The sequence below is a fragment of the Camelus ferus genome, chromosome 16 (genome assembly GCF_009834535.1).
Source record: "Camelus ferus isolate YT-003-E chromosome 16, BCGSAC_Cfer_1.0, whole genome shotgun sequence".
Lineage (NCBI taxonomy): Eukaryota > Metazoa > Chordata > Mammalia > Artiodactyla > Camelidae > Camelus > Camelus ferus.
This window is the reverse complement of record NC_045711.1, coordinates 33,349,203-33,368,834: the sequence shown is the minus strand read 5'-3', so window position 1 is coordinate 33,368,834 and position 19,632 is coordinate 33,349,203. Positions and strand designations below refer to the sequence as shown.

Below are 19,632 nucleotides of genomic sequence, written 5' to 3'. Positions count from 1 at the left end.
AGAGAGAAGACTCAAAAATGAATTGTGGGGTTTTGGTGAGCAACAGGTAAATGTTGACTTGAGGAAAAGAGAAAGATCATAGACAGTTCCTATGATTTGGTGGTAGAGTCAGCAGTAGTACCATTTATTGACAGGGTAAGGTTTTGTGGGGGAAAAATTTAGTAATTCTGATTTGGTCTCATTGTCTATGAAACACTCAAGTATAAACGTTGAGGAGACCAAGATATAAGATGAGAGCTCAGGAGAAGTGGCTAAACTGGAAACATAAAATTAGACACCATCTGCAAATAGATGATGTTTAGAACCATGGGACCAGACTACTCTAGAGAGTGAGGGGGACCAGATAAGAGGAAAGAATGGGGACATGAGAGAGGAACCAGCAAAACAGGCAGGACAGGGGTGGCCAGTGTGCTAAGAGGAAAATGAGAGGAACATGCTGTGGAAGCCAGCTGCAGACAGTGACTCAAGAAGAAAGATGTGATCACCTGTGTCAGACTGCTGAGGGGCTGAGGAGGATGAGAAGTGAAACTTGATTATGGCGTTTGGCAAAATGAAGATTTCTGATAATCTTGACAAGAACCATTTCAGTGAAGTGATGGGATTAAAGCCTGATCGCAACAAATGGAGGAGAGAATGGGAAGGGAGGAATTCAATACAGTAAGCAGAGAAAACTTTTCTGTTAAGTTTTGCTAAAAATGGGAACTAAGATAGTAGTTGGAGGGAGGAGTATGGAGTCACATTTGTGTGATTCAGGAGAGAAGAAATTGATACAGGAGAGAGAATGGATAGTTAAGGAGCAAAGTGTGTAGCAGATAAGAAAAGATGGATCCCAGAGCATAAGAGTCACCACAAAGCCCTATTACCTCCTTAAGATAACTTCCAAGCAGATCATCAAGTTACCAAGCTTCCCACTATAAGAAGTGTTCCTTTGGGCTAAGACATCTCCAAAACACCTACATTAAAATAAAGTCATTTTATTAAGAGGATTAGAAAGTGACATTTTTACGTGACGTTCTTTGAGTCCTTATACATATCTCTTCATGAATTGTACTTTGACATTATGCCATGGTTTACACTGAGAAAAATTACACAGCACTCTGTTTTCTAGTTTAGGAGTGTTATTTGGAATATTGCCCATTAAATCACTCCTGCAGTATCCTTTATGAAGACCCATAAAAGTTATTTTAAGTCTCAATATTAGGAAAAGTTGTGTCCCTCCTGTGCAACTAATATGTTTTACTCTGTGGACGCTAATACTAGATTATATTTCCCTCTTTTCTTTGGCTACTTGGAAGTTCAGGATAAATTTGTGGACCTCATGGTTTTTATCTAAGAGTTAGGGGAAACTGAAGGTCTTTCTGTCTCTCTTTCTCTCTCTCCATCTATTTTAGGAAATTACCAAGCTGCTGCCTTTCCATAGGATTTTTTTGGATCGACTAGAAGAGAATGAAGCCATAGACCAGGACCTGCAGGCTTACATCCTGCACCGGATACACAGCAGCTCAGAGATCCAGAATAATATTTCACTTAATGGCAAAATGGACAATACTACATTTGGCAAACTCAGTTCTCATCTCAAGACCCTCAGTCAAGGGTCCTATCTATACCTGAAACTTACATTTGACCTCATAGAGAAAGGCTATCTAGTGTTAAAGAGCTCTAGCTACAAAGTAGTTCCTGTTTCTCTCTCTGAGGTTTATTTACTGCAGTGCAATATGAAGTTCCCAACCCAGTCTTCCTTTGACCGGGTGATGCCTCTCCTGAATGTGGCAGTGGCCTCTCTCCACCCACTGACTGATGAACATATCTTCCAAGCCATCAATGCAGGTAGCATTGAAGGCACACTAGAATGGGAGGATTTTCAGCAGAGAATGGAGAACCTCTCCATGTTCCTAATCAAGCGCAGAGACATGACTCGTATGTTTGTACATCCTTCTTTTCGAGAATGGCTTATCTGGAGAGAAGAAGGAGAGAAAACCAAATTTCTCTGTGATCCCAGGTAAGCCATAGATCTGTAATAAGCAATTCTGAGCCTATTTTGTATTTATTGCATGGAGCATGGGTATTGAAAGCCGTGAGAAGTGTTCTTTATTGAACATTTCACATAAAGGAAACATCGTCTCTGTTTCTCCTTAAGACAAGGCTATACTGAAGTTAACTAATTATATTTTTTCACAATATTATTTCCTTAAGATTAAAAATCTGCATAGATGTTTAGAATGCTCCCTACATTCCTATATTTTTCTAAATAATTTTCTCTGATCCCAGTATGGGTCACAGGATATAATTAACCATTTAACGGACCTCTTCAGTGTTCTTCAGAAAGAATTGTTGTATTGTTCATCACTTTGTCGTAGAGCAGAATCGTTTTAAAATTGTGCTTGCCCTTTTAAAAGTTATAGTCACCATTGACTGACCCCATTAAAGCCCAGCGGTGCTAAGATTTACACTGGAAAATGGAATCTTAAACCTAATAGCTGAAAAAAAACTTGAGGAGATCAGCTCATCTAGCCACTCTGCCTTTAGATAAATGAGGTGTCATTATCCTCATTTTACTGTAAAGGCCTTAAGACGCTGAATCACTTGCCCAAAGTCATAAAATTAATAGGTAGGGGAGAGGGGGAGGGGTTAGGCAAATGTATGTACCACCACTCCCCTACCCTGCACCCATGGCAGGTGTCTCTGATTGACCCCAGCACTCTTTCCTAATGAGCTTGACCCTGACTTAAGAATCCTTCTCAGCTCAACAAACCAGACCAGATGTGAAACTGTTTGCCGTTCTCTTGGATAGGACCTAGATCCTGGCTTTCTAGGGAGGTGTGCTTTCTTCTCCACACTGCCTTTTTAAAAGAGTTACTCCTTTAATGAAGTTGGTGTTTTCAAAAGCAGGTATGTTCCTGATTTCCTGGAAACAAAGAAGACACCAACAACATAGCTGGCAAGCACAGAGCTTGTTCTGGCTCAAAAAGAGGACAGGCCAGATTTGACTGTGCCTTCTGCTGTGACTCCTCAGGGAGACAAGCCATCTCTGCCGTGCTGGGGTCTTATTCTCTGGGGGCACATTCTTCCTCAGGCCTTATTAGAGGCAACTGTGCCTGTGGGCATGCTGTGCAGCCTACTTCATGCCGATTCATTAGAAAATTAGTTCCAGATTCTGATGAAGATATAGTCAGGCGGGAGATTTTGTGCTATTTTCCCTGAGAGGGGAACTTTTTAAAGAAACATGCTGTAGTGGAAAGAAACTGAACTTTTGAGTCACATTACCTACATATAAATCCTACCTCTTTTAGGAGCTGTGACCTTTGGAAAGTTATATAATGTTTCTGAGATAGTTTTCATATCTACATAAAAGGAATAATAATTCCTGGAGTTGTTGAGAATTAAGCGAGGTCACATAGTGTAATGTCTAGACTAGCACAGAGGATGAAGAAAGTGTTTGGGAAATGTTCTTTGTCCTCCGCTCTTTGCAGTAATAGACCCTTTAGGTGGACCTTAACTAAGGTGTGTGGCTCGTTGAATAGGCAGCAATAATCCTCTGCTATTAGCATTTTGGGGCACAAGACTTTACCAACTGGGTCTGAGTCTCTTCTGTAAGTTGTATACCATTCCCAAGAGGATTTTTATTATAAATTTTCACTAGTACTGCTGCTGATGCATAATACAAAGTTGGCAACCACATAGTTAAGAAACCAGTTAAGAACATAGTTAAGAAACATAGTTAAGAACCAGTCAGGTTCGCCTAATGAACACTTTGAAATCAGTTTCCAGAGAAACTTTCCTAGCTGATCTGCTCTCTCATCCTGGAACATCTCAGAGGATTGAAAACTGAGGTCCAAGGCAGCCTGACAAGCACTGAACTAACAGTGTCCTTACAACAGATAGAACTACGGGCTCCCAAAGGAGAAAATATGGTATTTATGCAGCCGTATCATGGCTTTACCCTCTCAACATTGTTTATTAACTAGGATCGTTTTGGCAAGAGGCTGGTGCACTGGGACAAGAAGAGCAAACACTTGTAACTTCAGATGCTGTGTAGTCTGTTCCCTGGTGATTGAATAACACTCAGGGCTGCTGAGGGACCATCATATATCACTTAATGGCAGAGAATAAACAGGATCAGGAGTTATCAAAAAAGCTTCCTCACTTCTTTCATCTCAGTTGGAATTCAGCCTTCTACCCAGCGCTGTCTGGCACCAGCTTCGTTACTAAGGTATTGATCTCAGAGCTTAAGACCCCCTGGGTCAATGAGATGGAAATTCACTAAGAATTTAATGTCATTGGCAAAGCCCAAGCTGGCCTTTCAAAGAAACTGGCTGTAATTGCTTTCCATTTTAGGCGAGTATGATTAGCAGGACTCTCTCCAGGCAGAGTTTGCCTTTATGGCCTTCAGCCTCTACTTCCTGTACATTGTTTCCCGAGTACAAACTATTCTCCACTTTCTCTCCAACTTCTCTCTAGAGCATCTAATGTATTTCAGTAGACAAAGGAAGACTAACTTAGTGCCTCTGAAATCACATTAGGTAGGCCAGTACCTGACATGCATAAACTCCGTGTAGGGAGAAGTTTCAGAAGCAACAGAACATCTCTCCTAGTCCATTTTCCTGGGCTTTCAACCCTCACTTCTTCACCCTGAACTTACTGGCCTTATTAGGGAGTTAGACACAAATGAGAATATTCTACTGAAGCCAGAAAGTAGTTGACCTTTGTCAGAAATAAACCACCCAGGGAGGTACTTTTGCTAAATTGAAGAGAGTCAGTAATCTGAGGGTGGTGCTGGGAAGCAGAGCTAGAGGCCAGTGCTACAGCTGAGATAGTTTTCTGTATTTTAAATATCAGACGGCTGATTGTCCCAGAATCAGGGCAGACAGTTGACATCCTAGAAGAAGTGACCTAATGTTGCATATACCTCTGACTGTCACAGAAAGAAATGAGTTATTGATATTTTTTCTTGGCTTGGTAACAAAGTGTAGGATATTTGTACATATGTGCATGTTTGTGTTTAACAAACTATAAGCAAAGTATCACTAAAAAATCCTTTATCACATCAAAACTAAGATTTTAGATCTGCATTCTAGGTAAAAGTATGCCCCTTGAAGCACTCACAGCTTTAGACCTCACCGCCTTATTCTGCTTTCTGTTTCCCACTATTCATTACTATCCTATTCTGTCATACTCTGAGATCAATCTGTCCTGTATTTTATTCCCTTGACCACTGAGATATCAGATTAACTCACTAATCTAATAAACTAATCTCTGCTGTTATACTAATAAGAGGGAAGTAGAAAACTCATTTGAAGCAACTTGTGCATTTTAAGACATCACCAGCCTTTTTTAATCCAATCCATCAATGACTTTGATGGTTGAAATGTGAGGCTGATAGAATAGACAATTGGGAGCCACCAGCCTTGTGGTGCTGTCCAGTTACTGCTTAATATTTCTACATAGCTTTAGGCTAGCCCTGAGTGAATCCCCACTCTTTTTTTCTGTTTCCTTTCCTCGTTATCTCTTTTTCATGATATTAGCCTCCCTTTCCCCAGGAACAGCTTCAGATCAACAGTTTGATGTGTATATATGTGTGTGTGTGTAAAATTAGAACACTCAGCGGCCTTATTTTTAACCATTTGAATAAAATGTAAGACGCTTGTTGTAGACTTTATGTAACAAGTTTTGAGCTGTGTGACCTAATGAGGTGGTGATTTCGAAGCCCAGTTTGGGTTGACATGATTTCCGCAAACTAAGAGTAGCAAATTTTTGGTGGTGGAAAAGGGAAAAGGCTGCCCAAGTCCTACCTGTACCTGTGGGGGTAGTTGAGTACTTACCTGATTCTTTGTTACCAGAATTGACACAGAAATAAATATTCTGTTAAGAGTTTCCTAATTGCTTTGGCCATGTTAATGAATTACGCATTGGAAGTGGGTGCTCCAAAATCCACGTCACAAAGCAGAGTGACAGAGAAGAAATAGTTTGTCTAAGGGGGGAAAAAAGAGGGCATTCTCCCTATAAAGGAAAACTAACTTTGTGCCAGGGACTTGTGCAGCCTCTCTTCTTGTAAAATACATAAAACTGAAATGACCACAAAATGGTGAGTTGCAGGGTTGTGGTGGTTTTATTTACTTGGTTTTTCCAAACATGAGCCTCCAGACAGGATGACATTTAACCCTACCCTCACTGAAGCACAAACTTGAGCTTACCACTTCTCAGAGCCATTGCAGGCTCCCACAGCAAACCCTTAACTTGGCAGATGGATTCTGATTTCTAAAAGCACTAGGAAAGAATTCAGCAAAGTGATAGATCATAGGAAGAGAAAAAAAAGGCTTCTGGAACTAAATCAGCCCTTAGGAAGTTTGGAAGAGTTAAAGCAGAGAGAAGAGAGGTGTAACACATTTTTACTAGCCCTTGAGTACTAGTTGATGATTTTATCTGCCTAGAAATATTAGCTCTCTGATCTCTGTTTGGGTCTAGATCTGCTTCACTTCTAATTCTTTTTTACCACTAAGGGGAAGTCAGTCTTCTGATGTCATGATTTGGATATGCGATTTCTGGGGAGGGAGTTCGTTGACTGTAATATTATTGGGGATTTGTCTAATTTGCCAATAAATATCTTTTCCTTATTATCTAATCCAGTTTCTAACTCCCTGTTGGCATCAAGAATAAATTTGAGACTCAGGATAATAATGGAATAACTGTTATTCCAGTGACCCATGGTCATGGTTTTGGAATATAATGCAAGGGAGAAATTACATGCAATTTAATATATATCTTGGAATATGTCCTTAAACTTTAGAAATTTGTTTCTCTTAGCATAAATCATGGGACCCACCTCTGTTAGTCAAATAGGTAAATTGTTCCCATCATTAAAACTCGCATACCTTTGAAAAGGGCAGCAAAAAAAATTTTTTTTCCTTTTCTGAGTCCAAAATTAGGTTTGAAAAAAGCTGGTAATCAGAATCCTTCTCCATGCCTGTTTAAAACTAAGAACTACCTCTTTTTACTGTCATAAAAACTCATGTGAAGTTTGCTAAGTTAATAAATATACAGAGAAATTCTGCTTGTAAGATGGAGAGAGCATCACTTTATGACTTGGTAGGCATGCAGGATAGTCAGCTGATGAAAACGCAGAAGAGACTTATGCTCTCCTATATTGTCTGACTTTACCACAAAAATAATATTTCTTTATACATTTAAATTTTTTATATATGTTGCTTTTCTAAGGTGGGTATAAGCCCAGTACTGGTAACAGCAACTTCACCTAAGAAGTAGAGCAGGAAATTTTTAAAGGAAATTTTTGGTACTAAAAGTAGCATAGGAAATAGAGGCTAATTTGTCCTCTGTTAATGAGTCTCTGAAGGAACACTGGCTGAGTGAAAAGATGGAAATCCCACAGGCTTTCCTAGGTTGTCAAACCGAGATTAATGGCACAGCAATCAGAAGGAGTTATTGCCAGCTCAGTGGGATGTGACAGCACATTTTCTTTTTTTGTGAGTGGAGCCACTTAATCAGCTGTCTCTAGAGGTTTTCCAAAACAGATAGATCTTCACATTTGGTAAAATCAACACTAATAGCCTTCTATTCTCTAAACCATAAGAACCTACAGTTGTGAGACATGTTTTCCCTGTAGCCATCAGCATATCCAGTTGGTTCTACCACCCAAATTTTACTTGTAAATATCCTCTTGTTTCCATCACTACTGACCATATCCTAGGCTCTTACTTTAGTGTCCTAATTGGTGTCTCCTTCATTCCATTCTCCCCCTGACAGCCAAAGAGATTTTTAAAAAACACAAATCAGACCATGTGACCTCTTCCTGAAAATCCTTCAATGGCTTCTTCTTGTGATTAGAATAAAATCAAAGCCAGATTCGTCAAAGCTCTATATTACAAAGATAGCTTCTGCCTACCTCTGTAACTAAGTTCACTCATCTTCCCTCTTACTCACAATTTCTCGTCATAATTGGTCATCTGCCAGTTCCTAGAAGTTGCTCAGCTCTTTCCCACCCCTGGCTCTTTGCACTTGACAGTTCCCGCCAGCTTTCCCTCTCTCCTCACATGGCAAGATCTTTCACTCCTCCTTCAGATCTCAGCCTCCTAAGAGACTTCCACTTGTCACCTTATCTAAGAAAGTCCTTCCTGGTTTTCTTTATCATAGCAGCCTTCTTACTTTCTAATGCTGACCACAGTCTTTTATTAATTTATTGCCTGTGAATACTTATTTATTGTCCACTTTCCTCTCTAGAATCTGAATGAACTTGATGAGGACAAGAACCTTCTTGTCATGCCCATCTTGGTCTTTCTGAGCATTAATAGAGTGCTTGGTACATAGTAAATATTTTTTAAAATAATGAATTAATGAGTGAACAAAGAAATGATAAGTAGTACTGATTTTAAGTTTGCATTGAGAAACTCTTCTCACAGTTAAACAGAAAGTATCTTTTGTTCATTCTGTTACTGTGCAGCAGGAGTAAGTGAAGGCATGCATTTCAGCATGCATTCAGTGAGCATTTATTAAGTAATATATTCAAGGCTCTGTGTTAAGCACTGTGGGTGGGGATACAAAAATAAGTAAGGTTGATCTATCTACCAAGATTTACAGGTTAGTTTTAACAGGCAAGTTTAGAACTAGCTATAATTTAAGGCAGAGTGTTGTGCTAGAGGTATAAACAAAGAGCAAGGAACATGGAGAAGGAAGACGTGATCAATCTTCCTAAGCCTGTTGTTGGTGTTTCAAACTGTGACAGTCCAGTGGAGTCACAGCTCTTCTGCTTCATGAAGCCCTGCCAACCGCCTAAAGACTTCACTGGCAGAGGAGAGGCAGAGAAGTGTCCATTCTCCTAGGGTCAGAGATTCATTAACAGAACAGAAGGGCAGTGGGAAACTATAAGGCAAAGTGGGAGAAAGCAGTAAATTTCTATCCAGGTTCTATGTTTGAAAAGAAATTACGCTGCTCCACCCATTTCTACAAAAGTTCATCTTGGGCATGCCTTACTTACAGTCTGCTACTTATCATCAGCTCTTTCATTTCCACATTGAAAGTGAAACAGCAAGACAAGCTAACTAGAAATGTATTTTGTATTCAGGTTCCATGAGAAAGCCACAAAAAGAACATGCCAAAGCAGTTACTGCCTGATAAGCTAAAGGTGGAGGGAAGAATTTTTGTAAAGATGTGGGTGTCATTTGCAATAAGCAGACTGTAAGGCAGCAACCACCAAAGTTTATCTGCAGGCAGGATTTTTAAGATGAGAGATGAAAAAGATCAAGATTGTCAATCTATTCTCACTAATTGAGTCACAGTCACCCTCATTTCACAGTTGATCAGTAGCAGCAGAGATGCCTACAAATTTAAGGCTGAACTGGGTAGTGAAATTAGAAAGTAGATGTGGAAGTCATTGCGTTGCTCTTCCTCAAACCCAAAAGTTACTGAACTTTTATTCTACATCAAAGACTGGGCTATATACTAGAGAAACTTAGGTGAATAAGACACGCCATGTCACTAAAGCCATTACCCTCCAAAGGGATATCAGACACAGAGCAGCCAGTAACAGTGCCATAGTACAAAGTACCAAGGGAACCTAGACAAAGAAAATACTTTGCAGAGCAAGTGACATTCAGGGTCAGCCTTGAAGGATGAGTTGATTCCAGTAAGCAGCATTGGAACAGGAGAACACTGTAGACAGGCTAGAAAACATAATGGCAGGAATAAAAGCAAGTGACAATATATACAAGACCTTGTGGTAGCTCACAGCGAAAAAGAATGCGACAATGAATATATGTATGTTCGTGTATAACTGAAAAATTGTGCTCTACACTGGAAGTTGACACAACATTGTAAACTGACTATAACTCAATTAAAAAAAGGTCTAAAAAACTAAATTAAATTTAAAAAAAAAAAGCAAGTGACGATAGGAAGTACCTTTGGGGAATTGTGAGAAGCTATGATTAGAAAATGACACATGGCCAGAGAATGAAAGGAAGTATCACTAGGAAAAAAGTCTTGAATGCCATGTTTAAGACTTTACAATTTATTCCGCAGACAGTGGAAAGTGTCTATAACATTGTGAGAAGGAGGAGATAATGATCCGATAACTCTGATGATATGAAAAATAGCTCTGAAAAACAGGTAGGGATACTAGTGATGAGATTTATAGCAATGGTCTGGGTGAGAAATAACAAGACCTTTAATGTAAGAACACTCTGAATGGAGTAGGGATTCTAGCATAAACAAAGGCAGGAGGAAGAACAGAGTTAGGGGATAAGGTGAGTCCTATTTTAGACATGTTTATGATGAACTACCTTCAAGGGAAGATACGCAGATATATTTAGTAATGTGACTTTGGAAAATAGAAAAGGAGAAAGTTGAAGGCACAGGGTTATGGATTTGGGCGTTATCAGCAAATAACTGACAGTAGAAGCCATGGAACTAAACAAGATCACCCAGGTTAAGAGTATAAACCAAGAAGTTTAGAATCATGAAAACAGAGTATGTATATTTAAATGCTAGAAGAAAATGGTGAGCCAGATAATAATTTACAAGAATAATACTTAGGGAAACAAGGAGCGTAAGGTCGTGGAAGACAAAGGAGATGTTTCTGGGTTGGGTCTGAAGTGATGAATATAATTTCTGCCTATATTCCGTTAGCCAGAACTCAGTCACATGATCCCACTTGAATGTGAACACAAGGTTCCTGGCAAAGTAACTGCTTCCCAACAACTCTTGACTGTGGAAAGGAGCACAAACCTAGATAGCTCTCCATCTCTGCCCCATAATACCACCCTCATTCAATCGCCCTAAATAATTTCCTACGTTTACTTCTATAATCAGAGACATTCCACAGCAACACACGTTATTTCAGCCTACATTGGAAAACAGATAGGATAAGCTTTAGATTATAAGCAGTTCCTCGCCAGCTGGCTGTACCTATACATTTTATCACATCTGAGCACCGCATAGAAGGGTATCAAAACACTTAAGTGTTGTTTCCCTGAAACCCTGAAGTGTTGTGTATCCAGTTTGTCATCACAAGAGCTGGTGAAATCTGTGTGACTACACATTAGTGACTGTGACTAGAACAATGGAGAAGACATCCATGCTGGAAATACTTGAGTCCATGTGTTAGTATGTTTCAGTACTACAAATAGAAACTTTAAGATTAACTATCTCCCTGGGTGCTAAGTGAAAATCTATTAGAAAAACAGACATAGCTCCATTGTATATTTGTGTAAAACGACTGTTACCCAACTTCCAAACTGTTCAGTGGGCAGAGGGTAGAGATGGTGATTCTTGCCTTAGAAAGGGTTTTTTGTCTTAAAGACTCCATAACCCTGAACTCTTGAGGAATAGGGAAACAGGGACACCAGGTCAGGGTAGCTCCTCACTGTCTCCTCATTTGTAGTTACCCAAGTGTGAATACCACTTGTCTCCAGCAATCCATATCGAGGGGCTGCTGATGCCTGAAAGTGGAGTGGAGGTTGTATCTACCCTCGACTGTTCTGGATACTACCTTCTATGCCTTTTGTCAAAGCATGTATGTCCAGGAGAGGGGACAGTGCTGGGGGAAGAGTCTACCTCTGACATGTGATTGACTCTCTCCTAAAATATCTCAAAGCAAATATATCTTGAATGTAAGGCTTATATCCTCCTGAAGACCTCTGATCTACATGCGAATTTTATATTACTCCTGTTAGCTTAACTTTTACCTTATTTCTTGAGACCGGTTAGCTCTTTCCTTATCCCTACTCTGCCTGAAGTTACACTACCAGGTTTTCCTGCAATGGCTAACAGTGAATGGTACCCATACATGGATTTCCCTCCTGGCTGTAAAGGTAGTGGGGTTATGTGTGGAGAGGCAAAGACTTCACTTTAGGATATCACATATCACCCGGCTGCACACATTAAAGATTAAAAGTCTATTTGAGCACACAGTCATCTTCTAATATGTTTAAAGTCTTGGGTGGTTAATGTACATTCCTTTAATATAGCACAATGCTATTTACTACGGAGGATATAAAAGAAATATAAAGTACATTTCACGGAATATCTCTCATTTATTTCTCACCAAAGTCCTGAAAGATAGGTATTACTATCCCTGTCTTACAGAGACATTAAAAAGCTTGTCCAAGGTTATAGCTTGTAAGGGACAGAACTGGGGTTTGAACATAGATCTATCTGATTTTGTTTCAGAGGTGAGGAGGCAGCACTGTGAATGCAGATGGGGAGTCTGCAGGGTAACTGAATCACAAGGTGACCTCATTATATAAGCTACAGGGAAATACTTCTTTTGCCCTCGCCACTGCCATCCCCCATATGTGTCTTTATAACCACATGTGAACGCACATTAAAGCTGGTTTTGATTACCATCATCTTTAATTATAGAGGGAAAAAACACAGTTGTGTTCAATGATGCCTAAAATGTCACATTGACTAGAGCTGTCTCTATTTCTTAACTACTCTCTCCCAAAATGCTAATCAAAAAGTGTCAAAATTGACAGTTATTGATTTTAATTAAAAGAATTCAGAGTATATACTATGAAAATGAATATATTATTCTTTACATTACTTTTTCATACAAACTTGCCCAGAAGTGAAGAACAAGTTGCTAATCTTGTCAGCGTGGTAATGGAACTAGGTTTCAGAAGACTTTGGGTTCTCACCTCATTTCTTTTACATCTTAGTCATGTGAGCTGGGATCTGTTCTTCAGTCCTGCTGAGTCTCAGTCAATCTCCTGCCATATTAGGAGGAATATTTACTCCTATGCCTATAAGTGTTCTAGTATTTTGAAAACCAAAAGGTAATGTACAAATGTAAGGTATTATTATTCATTTATTCTGCATCTATGTACTCCTATTAGCTAGGGGTACATGTGTGAAAAAACATGGCTTCTAGCCCAGGGCAGTCTAGTGGGAAGACTGACATGCAGGCAGAGAGAGTGTGCTGCAGTCGGGGCTGTGATGGAGCTATGAAGCTATGTGCCAAGGACAAGTACCAAAAAGAAAGAACCCCTCACTCTGTCTGGGGTAGGGGGTACCAGGGAAGGCATCACGGAGGAGAGATGATGTGAACTGAGACTTAAAGAATGAGAAATAGTTTGCCCAATGAGCTAAATGGAGAAGAGAATTCCAGGCAGAAGGAAAGCATGTTTGCAACTCCAAAATAATTTACTTTGTCTGGAATTAAAAGTACAAGATAAGGAGGTAAAGACAGACAAATGGATAAGGGACAAATTAGGGAGAGTCTTTGAACACTATGCTAAGGATTATGTATAGGAGTAAATATAAAGCCATTGAAGAATTTTTTTTATTGAGGCCATGCTTGCCAATCATGGAAGAATTTTGAGGAGAATTTTGCTCAGGTTTCTGCGGTGTAGATTATTGGCATGGGCCAGGGAGAAGGCAGTGGAGAGAATGATTATCCAAGAGAGAAAGTGTAAAGGGAGGAGAAAAACAACCACTAGGTTTTATGCCTGAGTGACTGGAAATATTTTTTTAAAAAATAAAAGAGTCTTAAGGGGATTTAGTTTTGAGGGAAAGCTTCAACTTCAAAAAGTGCCGTCTGACAGGTCATTTGGAGGGAGAGGGATCCAGCAGGCAGCTAGAGAAGCAAAAGGAGATCTCAGTGCTGGAGAAGTCATTGTAGAAGCCATTCACATTGAAATGAGAGTTGAAGCCAGGAGTCCAGGCGAGAGCTACCTAGGGAAGAAGAGTGAAGGGAGAATAAAGCAAAGAAGTTATGTAACTGAAGGAAATGGAGGGAAAAGGACTAAGGCAGTGTCACAAATGTTGAGAAAAGAGACAGTCTCCAGGGAAATAGTAAGACCTAATGCTGGAGGGAGAAAATAAAAGGAAGGAAAGAAGATCAAAGACTAAAAGAAAACCAATTAAGAGGCTACTAAGGATCTTGGGGAATGGTGAGGCTAGGAGTCAAAAGGAATAAGGTTCAGGAGTGAGCAAATAATAAGAAAAGTAGAAATAAATACAGACAAGTTCACATATAGACACATTCAGACTATAGGTTAGCCAGTGGCATTGTATTTTGTCAGAACAGTAAAACACAAATGGAAATGGCAGCCCTCAGTGTAAATTGCTATTTTACTTTTAGCGTCCTGAACACCATAAGCTTTGAGTCCAGTGAACTGATCAGAATCGTTCTCTTATGAACAATGTAATATGCCTGAATCCAAAAAGAAATGAACTACAGTTGTCACCTTCCACTTTTCCTTGACCTGTATGGCTTGCTGTTTCTCCTTGGTGCCTGATCAACAACAGCAAAAGCAAAGTGTTGCCTGGAGCTGCTAAAATGCCTCCTAGAGAAATGCAAGCATCTTACCGGGTGTCTTAGTTATGGTAGTAAAATGAAAGCACTTGGGCAGTCAGTTCTGTGTTTAACTGAAAATCCATGTCCTTGTCAGACATGAGCTTTTTCCTTAATCCTGCTGGGCATGGATTCTCATTAGTGGCCTGAAGCATAAGTAGTGGATCAGAGGCCTGTATTCATGAGTTCTAGTCACTGTGCACAGTCATGGATGAGTCACTTAAAGTAATAATTCCTACACCAGGGAGGAGACAATAATTTCATTGTTAATAAGTGGATAGGATTTTGAGAACTTGAGATAGGGCATTTTATAAATGGTTCTCATTAACTTCTAACTTGCCTGTGCTCTATTAAAATAGCCTACCGACTACTTTGGGATATATAAAGGGTTATATTTCAAGGATATATAAAAGCTCGGTAGCAATTTCTAGATTTTGTGAGTGTGAAACAACCCTGGGCTTACACCTTCTGATGAGACTGATGATTCTATGCAGGGTACAGTTGTCTGAGACATTCTCTCAATTACATAAGTCTCTTTCCTTTATGGTTAATCTTACCCAGTCAAATAAAGTGACCTGGTATCCACTAGAATTCAGAAATTCTGTGAAGCTGAAGGTCAGAAGATGGTAGAATTTCTTTCTAAAGTTTTACAGAAATGAAATCTGAGATGATTCCTATTAGGATGCGAGCTGTCCCATCTCCTGTATTCCAAGTTCTTTACTGAAGCTATGGAAGGAAGGAAGGGAGGGAGGAAGGAAGAGAGGAAGGGAGGGAGGGAGGAAGGGAGGGAGGGAGGAAGGAAGAGAGGAAGGGAGGGAGGGAGGGAGGAAGAAAAAAGTGTAACACATTTGTTTTTCAGACTTCAGTATAAGATATCTTCAAATGTTGAGCCTGGCAGAGTAGCCAGTGTTAAATATGAGAGAAAATCGTCCAGTAGACATTTGGGCCTCCTTTAAAGAAAGTGTCACTGACAAAAATTCACTTGCTGTTTTTCCTTCTTTTGATTAATTCATTAGGCTTGAAACTGGAATAAGGTTTCATTTCCCTTCTCTATGACTCTCCAAGTGAAAGGAGTAAAGGAGTTGTGTTATCAGTAGCATAAATACCAGTGCTGACACTAAGGTGGTGGGGAGTATAGAGACAGTGCTGAGAGTCCATGATTCCTACAGGCTACAGTAAATGTGGTAAGAAGGCGCATCCCAAAGCTGATCCAGTGTCCTTTCTTTGATGCCCAATTTTCTCTTGCTTCCAAAAAATTTTATTGAGAATTTTTATGTGCAGTACACCACATATGACACTATGGAGACTATAAGTAACTCAAGGTCTCTATCGTAAATGGAAATAAAAATATACTTCACAGCCCTGTGCATACACACATATCTTACATACATATATGCATACATACATCCACACACATAAGAGTATATCATCGTTAGGATGCTTTGAATTGGAAGAAATGGAAAACACCAACTTAAATGGATTAAACAATAAAGACATTTGTCACATCATGTAACAAGTAGTCCAAACTTAGGGCAGCTTCTGATTCTGTACAGTCAGGGCTCAGGCTCTCCTTTTCAGCAGTTCTCCTAGCTTCGTCTTTTTGTTGACTTTGTCTTCAGGCCAGCAGACCACACAATTACAAGAGGGCTGTGGCAGCTCTGGCATCATGGGCAGATCAGACAACATGCAGAGGCAGAGAAAGGGTTTCTCTTTCATGAACAGACTGGAGATCTGTTAACAAGGAGATGGGGATGGGGAATGGGTACCATCAGGAAACCTACAGTCTAGTAGAGGAGCGAACATGTAACAGTGTGGTAGATACTCTACTAAGGGTATATACAACCTGTGATGATAGTACTCCTTGCCTGGGAGAAAATGTTAGAATGGAGAGAGGCTTGGTAGAGGCTGATCGGGAAAAAAACTTCACATGGGGACGAGGTTGTTAATCCAGTTTGGGACACATTGAATCTGAGGTACTATGAGACCTCTAGGTAGAGAAATCCAGTAGACAGTTGGATGTATGTTGACCTAAGGCTGCGAAGTCTAGATAGAGACAAAGATAATGGGAATTAGCTGGTGGCAAAGGCTCTGAGGATGGATGAACTAATCCGGAGGACAGACTAGGGCCAAAAATGAGATCCTGAGGAAATAACACTGACATTTAAAGCACGGGTGAAATAAGAGGAGCTGACAGAGACAGAAAATAAAATGAATCTTTCAATGCCATCTGTGTGTGGGACGGGTGTAAGCCAACTAGAAATGACATTTTGTGATATTCACACGTGTGATTTGGGTAAAGGACTGGTAAAAGCTAGGAACCTTTCAGTACCCATTATTTACCCAGTAGCAGGTGCCCTTCTGTAAGAAACTGGTTGAATGAGACAGTTTTGCTGATGGTATGGCTAGATAGACCTGAACAGTCCTCTACCCAAAGAAGAACTAAGGCATTAGAATTTCTAAAATGAGTCTCTCTTTCTTTGCAGGAGTGGTCACACATTACTTGCCTTCTGGTTTTCCCGCCAAGAGGGAAAACTAAACCGACAGCAGACTATTGAATTGGGACATCACATCCTCAAAGCACACATTTTTAAGGTAATTAAGGAAGTTGGAGGCGTTTTTTCTTTCCATTTCCAGCAGGCTCTCCGTAACACTGTGTGCACGAAGCTGCTGTTGTGTCAGTGTGGTCTCTGCTTTCTGAAATTAGTTTGTTGCAAAGTTGGTCCATCTCGTAAAATTTCTGACCTGTTCCTCCCTAGGCCAAAACCCCATTTGTCATCTCCCAGTTTAGTGGATTGCTAGGCTGTCCAGGAAATTACATGTATAATCATTTATGTAAGAAGCATACACACATGTACTTGTGTACTCCATATATCACCTCCCATCTCCTGAAAATAGTCATGTAGTAGCATTAGTTACAGGTTTTTCACAATTTCTTAAAAAAAAAAATCACTTAGAGCAGTTTTGTTACTTGTTTTAGTGAAGATTTTAATATTCCTAGTGCTGTGATTTCCAAACTGTTGATCTAGAACCAACCATAACCTTCCTTTGAGCTACTTCCCCCATTCTCTCTTCAAATTTTAATTCCATCTTTTCTTTCAGTAGTTTTAAAACTTTTAAGAACTCTAAGCATCAGCTTCCCTCTCTCAACATTCACAGGGCCAGGATGGAGGACCCAGAAGAGGGCATGTAATTCATCTGTTTGTGCTTGGATGCATTCATTTGTTTATTCACTGCTTACTGAGACGTTGTACTAAGTATTGGGGACATAAAACCAAAAAAGATATAGCCCCTAATTTCAAGGAATTTATAGTCTAGATAGCAGTTGTGGGGTAAAGCACAAAAGTTGAGGAAATTTGTTCTCCTGATTTTTCTAGCCCGTAGTCTGCTATTGCATCTGCTTCCTCCCAATTCCTACAGTCTTTTCAGACCACTTCTGCTGACTCAGGATCGAGAAAAACAGGACTTCCCCCAGGAGATACTGTTAAAGATAAAATGGTTTTCTTCAGAGAGAAAAATGGCATTAAGGGCAACTTCAAGAGCCTAGCAAATTCTTCCCAGTGTATAAGCACACAGCCAGAAAAGCCTGTTCCCCAGATGGGCAGAAGTGAAACCCACAGTGACAGGTCCTTTATTTGAATCATAATTGTCTTATCTAACAAATTACTGTACCAAAAATGACCTTACCCAGTGACCTTAATGGGAGCAGAGTGATACTAAAATAACAGACAAGGTGTTTCATTCCAATTTCAAGTGGACCAAAAAATATCCGCCACTTCTGCAGACTCTGAGATGATTATCCTTCGTTTAGATGGCGAACTAGGTATTAAGTATCACTGCTTTAAATGCTTAAGCTTTTAGCATCACTCTCTGCCTAGGATCAAATGCAAAGAAATTGATGCCTATCTTTTCTGTACCATAAAATAAATACCACATGAAACAGATAAATGCTGAGGTTCATTTGACCTGGTGTGATCCAACACATGGAGACCTACTTTTTTTTTTTAATGTTCACATGACTTGTTTATTTTATAACTGGAATTTTGTACCTCTTGATCCCTTCACCCATTTCATCCTTCCTTCAACCCTCCTCTTCGCTGGCAACCACCAGTCTGTCATGAAGACCTGCCCTTAAACCATATGCTCCTGTCATTGACACAGTTTTATCTTATGTTGCTGTAGACAACATGGTTGCCTGAGATAAGACTGGCTCCGTGTGTGATTCAGGCCATAAATACCCGGGTGTATAGCATATGGTGATGACATGACTGTGAGCTGAAGAATGTAGATTTGGACGTGGTTTATCTGATGCTGCTCTTTTCAGGGTCCTATAAACGCACGGGCTCCTTGTTGATAGGCATTAGCTTCTCCTAGACTGCGAGAATTTTCAGTTCCTGTCAGCTGAGGGTCATGAAAAGGCAGAGATAGACTCTGCTTATAACCAGTACCACCAAGAACTTCCAGTCAGCAGTGACACAGTCCAATTTATATTTCTTTCCAATGAGTTTTACATTTCCCTTATTTTATCTTTGTTCATAAAACTACATATAACGTCATTAATCACTTTAAAAATTTGAGGTTAAGGGTCCATAATTCTGAATATTTGGCTGACTATGGAACCTTTTTATTCTTTCTGTTTTTAACAGCTTTTTGAGGAATAATATTATATACCATAAAATTTACCCATTTTCAGTATACAAGCCAATGACTTTTCGTATATTTACTGAGTTGTGTAATTATTTACCACTATTAGTACATTTCCATCACCCTAAAAATAAACCTTGTGCCCATTTGAAGTCACTCTCCATGCTTCCCCCAACCGCTGGCAACCACTAATCTACTTTCTATAAGTTTAATTTTTCTGGACATCTCATATAAGTGGAATCATACAATATATGGTCATCTGCTTCTGGGTTCTTCTGCTGAGCATGTTTTTAGGGTTTATCCATGTTGTAGCATGTATCAGTACTTGATTCTTTCTTTTTTTAATTTTTTTTAAATTGAAGTATAGTTGATTTACAATGTTGTTATTAGTTTCTTGTTATTCCTTCTTATTGCCAAATAATACTCCATTTTGTGGATATACCACATTTGGTTTATCCATTCACTGGTTGCACATTTGGGTTGTTTCCAGTTTTTAGCTAATGTTAATAATGCTGCTATGAACTTACCATACAGATTTTTTTCCTCTTCTTCTTTTTTAAAATAAAGTTAGCCATATTGAAGTGAACAACTCAGTGGCATTTAGTACATTTATAATACTAGTATTCAGGTTTTGGTGTGGACATGTTTCTGGTTCTCTGGTATAATCTAGGAGTAGAAGTGCTAGATGT

The 19,632-nt window shown here is 39.6% G+C and overlaps 1 protein-coding gene across 9 annotated transcripts in view; it reads left to right on the top strand.

Annotated features, from left to right (window-relative positions):
* TANC2 (tetratricopeptide repeat, ankyrin repeat and coiled-coil containing 2) overlaps positions 1–19,632 on the top strand; it is a 304,320-nt gene that overhangs the window by 244,504 nt on the left and 40,184 nt on the right. For all 9 annotated transcript variants that reach the window (XM_032457147.1, XM_032457146.1, XM_032457143.1 and 6 more), the window contains 2 exons: positions 1,392–1,999; positions 16,786–16,894. In XM_032457147.1, coding sequence (XP_032313038.1) covers positions 1,392–1,999; positions 16,786–16,894 — 717 coding nt within the window. The remainder of the gene's footprint in view (positions 1–1,391; positions 2,000–16,785; positions 16,895–19,632) is intronic.